Raw genomic sequence first — 7,195 nt, 5'->3', positions numbered from 1 at the left:
TCTTTGCTCACACTGCAATAAATAAATAAATATTCACTTTTACTGTGAATATTTGGTCTTTTTGAGACAGGGTCTCCCTGTAGCCCCAGCTGGCCAGACCAGGTTGCTTTGTAGACCAGGTTGGCTTTGATCTCACAGAGGTCTGCCTGCCTCTGCCTCCTGAGTGTTAGGATTGAAGGTGTGTACTACCACATCTGGCTTTAAAAAATATTTTTAAGTGAGTTTTGAATTTTCTACTTTAATTGACCTATAGCAATTGTTTGTATTCATAGACTACCATGTGATATTTCAGGGTAATTGATATGTTATTAGGTCAAATATTTATCATTTTTTTGTTTAAGAATATTTAAGACTTGCTCTCTACTAGTTGGTCGAGTTATTCAACTAATTACAGTTTCTAGTTTTTGACAAAGGGTATTCTGAGATGAGGTCCAGGTCCATAATCCCTGAGGCTGGAGGACTGAGAGTTTGAGGTAAGCTTGGACTGCATAGTAAGACCTTGACTGGGAGAGGTGGAGTTGGAGGAGGAAGCCAGGGGAAGGAAAGGAAAGCACAGAAAAGGCAAACAGGACACAGTGCTTTTTTATTTGCCGATCCAGTAGCAAATGCACTCACTCATGGCTAGGTGAAACAACCGAACATTAACACGGTATGAGGTCTACAAGCAGCAAATAAATATTCTCAGGCCAGCAGCGGTCAGGCTCCTGTCCAAGTGATTTGCTTAAAAAGTGTGTAGTTTCCTGGGATGTGGAAGTTAGGTATTACAGAGAAAGGACCGAGGACAGCATATTTATGTGTGTGAAGCTGGTGGAGTAAGATGCCTTTCCTAGTGTGTCCACACAAGGGCAATAATATTCTTATTTCAGAGGAGGAGGTGAGGCTCAGACGGAAGTGACAGCTGAATCAGGAAGCAGAAAGCTCAGGGTCTGAACTCAAGGCCGACTTGCCAATCTGTTTTCTGACATTATCTTGAAGACGCATGTTTCAAGACCCTGTGATTTCTGTACGCTATAGTGCATCTGTTGGGGAGGTTCTTAAATTTGAGAGCAATATTTCAAATACCACGCTTCTCAGTTTAACTTCCAGGACTAATCCTGCCAGTGATGGATGCTCTGAGACAGGCAGTGGGGAGAGTGGGGTGGGCACCCTCTACTTTGATCTGTGGTCTCTCTATATATCGGGGCCTGGTACAACACTGGCATCTAAGAACCCTGCCTGCCCCATTTATTAAAGAGAGAGCATTTCCTCTGAGGAATCCATATCCCCCAAGGATCCCAAGGACTGCTGGGAAATCCTGGCCTCTAATCTTACTCCCCTCCCTTATCTTTTTCTGTGTTTCTTTTTCAAAATTTATTAGTGTATATTCAATGGACAAGGTGATGAGTTTCAAAATGCCCTTTTCACTCATTTATCATATACCATTACCCTCTCCTCCCACTAGTCCTGTTCTTCTTAAATATTCTGTTTGACTTTCATGTCCTGTGTGCATGTGCGTGTGCGTGTGCGTGTGTGTAGTCTAGGTTTCATCTATGAAAGAAAACATTCAATATTTGTCAAAGTCTGACTTATTTTTCTTAGCATGATGATCTCCAGTTCCATCCATATTCCTAAAATTGACATAATTTTAGTCATCTTCATGGATGAATAAAATTCAGTTATATATATGACTTTTTAAAATCCATTCACATGTTGATGTGTGTGAAGGCTGATTTCTTGGCTATTGCGAATAGTGCTGCAAAAAACACAATATACAGGTACCGCTCTAGTACAAGAACTTAGAGTCCTTTGGATAAATACACATGAGTGATATAACTTGATCATATGATAGTTCAACTTTTAGATTTTTTGAGGAATCTCTACACTGGTTTCTACAGTGGCCAGGCTAACTTATATTTCCACAAAGAACAGGTGTTCCTACAGACCATCAAATGTTATTTCCTTAAAGGCAGCTCTCCTGACTGAGTTGGCTTCTCAGTGGCGTTTTTGCTCTCCCCTGTATTCTTCAGTATGACTGCTGTGCTCCACCCCTGAGGGCCAAACAGCAGACTTGACTGTCATAGCAACTGAAGGAGTAAAGGACAGAGGTCTGAGAAAACAGGAGTTAGGGGTCTGGTATACATTGGGCTGTTGTTTCTCGGTAGAGGCCAGTTTCGAGGTGGAGTATAGTTTCTGGGTGAAGGGTTTTTTTCTGGGTGCAAGGCTGTTTTTGGCTGGAGGAAATTTCTGGGTACCTGTTTTAACTTTAGACTTTTCTTTCTTTTTTTTTTACTTGAGAGAAGTAGAGTGAGGCCTTGCCTGAGGTGGGCACACTGGGTAAGCAAGTGCTGATCCTGCATGGTGCAGGACATGTTCTCTAACACAGTGTGTGGTGGAGATGGGATTCACTTGGCGTTAGTGGAGTCTAGGGAGAAGAGACAACCAGGAAGGATTTTCTGTGCACCAGGCTCTGGCCTGGCCATGTACACGTTATTTGAATCCTCAAAGACTACATGGAGAAACATTTTTCTCATCGAACTGCTGAGGTGAGGTCTTCCAGGTCACAGAGATCGCAGTGGGCAAAAGTCTCACAGTTCAGAGGCACAGTAAGTCATTCCTTCTGCTGAGCCAATTAGAGAAGCTTGGGCCTTGAGCTGGGATGGTGGGGCAGCTTCCTAAGGAAGAATGCCCTGGAATCAGCTGAAGGGGAAGCACAGGTGAGAAGGCAGAAGACTCTTCCAGGTGGAGGTCTTCCTTAAGTCTTCCCTATTCCTCCCACCTCTGGTTGCCTTCCTTTCTCCTGCATACACCTCCCCTGGTGCCCTCTACTTCCTAGACTGTCCTGGCTCCACGTGAAGAGACTGGGCAGAGAGGAGATGATCTCTGGGGATGACTTGCAGGACAGAGCCAAGGAGGGGAGCCTCACAGACCCAGGAAAGAGAGATCCTCTTTCTTCCCCTTTAGGTTCTCAGCCTCCCATCTCAACTCCTCAGCAGCACTTAGTGTGGAGGCCCATGTGGTTCTAGGCCATGAGCAGGAAGCAGGCAGAGAAGAGGATCAAGATTACATGCTGTGGGTCTGGAGAGATGGCTCAGCAGTTAAGAACACTGGTTGTTCTTGAAGAAGACCCGGGTGCCATGAGCAGGAAGCAGGCAGAGAAGAGGATCAAGATTACATGCTGTGGGTCTGGAGAGATGGCTCAGCAGTTAAGAACACTGGTTGTTCTTGAAGAAGACCCGGGTTCTAATCCCAGCACTCACATGGCAGCTAACAACTGTCTGTAACTCCAGTTCCAGGAGATCTGACAGCCTCTTCTGTCTTCCATGGGCATTGCATGACACGGGTGCACTTATCTACATGCTGGCAATACACACATACACATAAAATAAAAATAAAAAGTAAAATATTTTTAAAAATGATTACCTGGGGAGGCTGTGCAGGCTGCTTTGTCCATGGTGCCAAACACAGGGTCTCTGAGAGGTTTCCCTTCCAGCTTGCTGGGAGTCCAGGCTGTAGAAGGAGAACACATACTGTGGGATGGAGTGGGGACAGCTGCACGGGAGATGGGTGGGCAGGGAGCTGCTGTGCTGCAGATCCCTCCACTGTGCCTGCCAAGGACTAAAGGGACTCAAAGTACTTCTCTTCCCCTGATTCTGTCACTGCTATTTAAAGAAGTCAGTCATCTGGTTCCACCACCCTCAGCCGTCACCCCTGCCAAGGCAGAGGATTCCGCTCCTGTTAGTGTTCAAGGAGAAAGTAATCAGCTACGGACATGACCATAGAAGAAAACATTGAGTCTGGAGGCAAAGGAAAGATGGTAAGAAATGTTCTGGAAGCTGAGGATGTGTGAATGTATGAACTGATGATAATATTTTTCAAGTGTCTATGATGCATTGGGCTCCTTACATGGAGACCACATCCATGAGATGAGGACCTGTCTGACCCCTATGCTAAAGCAACAGGATCAATCACAAAGGTCATATCAGGTATCCATGTTTTTTCAATACCTTAGAGCCAGGACTTGAATCCAAGTCATTTTGATCCACTTCTCTCCTCTTAGATGACTAAGCTCCACTTAGAAATACAACAGTATTGGCTCCTGTGTGTGTGTATTGTGAATGACTCTCGTCCTTCAACATTTAAAGCCTTGTACTCTGTACCAGGTTCTCGTCTTCATTGTTAGGAAATGAATTGCAGCCACAAAGTTTCTAATAAAGAATATAGAGCTGGTGGATCAAGGGTATTAGAAGAGGATGGGAAGAGCCCACTGAGAGCAAATGTAAGTGACATATGTATTTGCCCTAAGAAAATAAATCAATGATATGTGCATTCAAAATCAAGAGAAAGAAAGCCTAAGACCTAACACTGACTGCCTATCTGTTCTGTACCAGGCAGCATCCCAAGGGCTCTTTGGCCCTGGCTCACCTGCCATTCTCACTGTGACCCTGGGAGAAAATCACTCTGAGCCTTCCAGATAAGGACTTTGAGCTCAATGGAGTTACATACTCATCTTACATTAGAAGGCGAACTTATTTACAGGGCAAACACTCTCATCTATTCCCAGTGTCCCAGTGTTGGAACACTAGATATATTAACATATCCTGAGCATTAAAAAATACATATATATATATATATTCACTAATTTCTTAATGAAAAACTTAAAAATTCAAAGCATTTTTTTTACTGGAAAAGTGTGTAGGTACAACCCTCTGTACTAATTAGTTTTTCTTAGACACACTTATTACTTTGATTTTAAAAACCATTTAAATGAAAAAGAAATAACTTCTCCTAGTTGGTAACTACTTAACCACAATAAAAAGTTTGTTTCTGGTGTCATCACTTCAAAGTGGATAGACACCAAGACAACTCTTCTGTGACAAACAGTAAGAGGGAGCCGGGGTCCTGGGGTCCCACACGCTGGTCTGAGCGTCGGCACCCTGGTCTCATCCTTCCTTCCTACCCTTTGTCCTGCTCTGACATTTTCTTGGGCCTCAGCTGGGGCTGGTGTGGGATAGTGCTTCCTCCTGCCGGACTGGCAAACAGGGAGTCTCCTTGGATGACCTTTTGAAGCTTAGTTCCCAGAAAGGTTGCTGGGGGGAAGCTGAGATGGCAGATACTGGGTCCTGCTCCCAGCCAGCGGCAAGTCTCAGATAGGGCTCCTCCCTTCATTAGCTGAGGCCTGAGCTGTCCACATGCAGGACAGCAGAGGTTAGCAAGACCTCACCCAGACAGTGACTGCAAGGCTTTGGGTGGAGGGAAAGAAGAAGTTAAGACAGCTTGCTCCCTTCAACAATCTTTAATGACCTCCCAGGATCAAATTCAAACCTTTCAGCCAGCACAGCCATCCTGCCTAGTGAAGATCCTGCTTCCTTGAACCCCCACCTCCACCCCATGGATCTTAGAGGCCTCTCCATCTCCCTGACTATGAGAAGTGCCCTGGTTCCAGGGGCCATGCCATCACCAGAATTTCTTCCCTACCTAACCTACCATGTGATATTTCCATTGCTTTACTTTCCTATGGGCCCTGTGGCACCTGTCTTCCCAGGACCCACTGTCCTCTTCCTCCCAGTGTACCACCTCCCATCTCACCAAGAGGTGGGCAGTGGCCTACTGGGCAGGACAGGAAAAAAGAGACTCAAGGAGAAACTGATATCACAGAGCACTTGGGGAGCACAGAGGCAGTCAACACTGGCCCTCTGACTCAGATAGAAGCACAAGTATGATTTTAACAACTCCAAAGTCTGTGGGATCATCTCTTCTTCAAATACAGAGGTCTGTCTGCCTTTTGATCTCATGATTAGAGTTGGGATGGTCCCATGGACATAGTTTTGCAACCTGTCCCTCTCAGTCCCCGTGTCTGTACCCCTTCTCTACCAGAAACACAGCACGGCCTGTGCTTCTTCCTCCGTTCCCCACAGGCTGGCAGAAACCAGGTGAGGACAAGGGAGTGGGGCACAGGCCTACACTCTACCTTCTCAGCCTCTTTTCTAGGATGGACAGTCACTGTCTCTGTGGCCTGTTTCCCCACACTGCTGAGAAAGTTTTGTCTAGAATCCTCTAAGACACTTGTATCTGAAAAACCAAACTTTGTACCTATTCAGCCTCAACAGCAACAGCTCTGGACTAACTTTGGGTATCCACTCTATAAGGATGGTGGGTCTGGGTCTTCTGAATGCCTTCTCTCTCTCTTTTTTTTATCCACATCCCAAGGCTTTGAACACCAAGAAAAGTCACTTTCCCTTTGAAGTCCTCTGGCCATGTCTCAGGCATACTAGAACCTAAGCTGACCCACCCCCCTGCCCAGTGCCCCAGGCAGCTTGGTGATCATATCTGAGGGGCTCTCCATACCCTCTTTGCACTTAGGAGAGAGAGAGGAGCAGTCAGACCTAACCTGGCTGCAAGTCCAGTTCTGCTGCTGCCATACCTGTGACCTCTTTCAGATTTGCTATGAGGATAAGAAATAGACGTAAGTCTTCAACTTACCAAGGAAGCTTCTCCTTGGACAGGACCCCGCAGTCCTTAGCAAGTGGCTCCTCTCACTAGCTGTGCATCAGACTCACAACACATGCATCCTCTGGGTTATATATACCGAGGTCTTGAAATGGAAAGTAACAGTCCCAACTTCTGAGCTACTCATGACCAAAACAACACACCAAACACGGTCCTTTCTGAATGCCAACCTCCGTCTCACCCTCCTTACTAACCCACTTAGGGGAGCTGATACCAAAGATGGTATGTTTGGCATGAGTGTGATTGAACTGAAATAGAGTCAGGAATGGGAGATGAGAGGCAAGTGTTGAATTGGAGCTTGGGTTCAAGAAGAGAAAGGGAACAGCTGTGAGAGGGGACCAGGGTGCGTGCACTTATGGGATGGGCTAATTTGGTGACTTTCTAGTCATGGGCATGGTTTCAAGGATGTTCTCTCATTGGAAGATGCAGCTGGTGCTGCAGCTGATAGGCTGGTTAACAGGTGGTCAATCCCATCAGTAACTGATGAATCATTCTTAGAACTGGCATCTTGCACAAACACCCTTGCATAATAAGGCTGATAAAGGACTGTCAATGTTTCAGTAAATGGAAAAACTAAAGAAAGAAAGAAAGAAAGAATAAAGAAAATGTATAATATGGGGCCAGAGAGATGGCTCAGAGGTTAAGAGCACTAGCTGTTCTTGCAGAGGATTGGGGTTCGATTCCCAGCACCCACATGGTGACTAATAAC

The 7,195-nt window shown here is 45.6% G+C and overlaps 1 protein-coding gene across 2 annotated transcripts in view; it reads right to left on the bottom strand.

Annotated features, from left to right (window-relative positions):
* Positions 1–6,509, bottom strand: part of LOC103742099 (apolipoprotein L3) — an 18,402-nt gene extending 11,893 nt beyond the window's left edge. Inside the window, exons 1-2 of one of the 2 annotated variants that reach the window (XM_008843073.1) lie at positions 6,460–6,509; positions 3,400–3,486 (exon numbers count right to left, since the gene is read on the bottom strand). In XM_008843073.1, coding sequence (XP_008841295.1) covers positions 3,400–3,430 — 31 coding nt within the window. In that variant the 5' untranslated portion in view covers positions 3,431–3,486; positions 6,460–6,509. Of the gene's footprint in view, positions 1–3,399; positions 3,569–6,459 lie in introns of those variants that run through there. The other variant, XM_017800608.1, reaches the window with a different exon arrangement.
* Positions 6,510–7,195: the final 686 nt, after the last annotated feature.

This window comes from Nannospalax galili, unplaced genomic scaffold (assembly GCF_000622305.1).
Source record: "Nannospalax galili isolate Female #2095 unplaced genomic scaffold, S.galili_v1.0 scaffold39, whole genome shotgun sequence".
NCBI classification, from domain to species: domain Eukaryota; kingdom Metazoa; phylum Chordata; class Mammalia; order Rodentia; family Spalacidae; genus Nannospalax; species Nannospalax galili.
The sequence above is the reverse complement of the archived record's forward strand: the minus strand, read 5'-3'. Positions and strand labels throughout refer to the sequence as shown.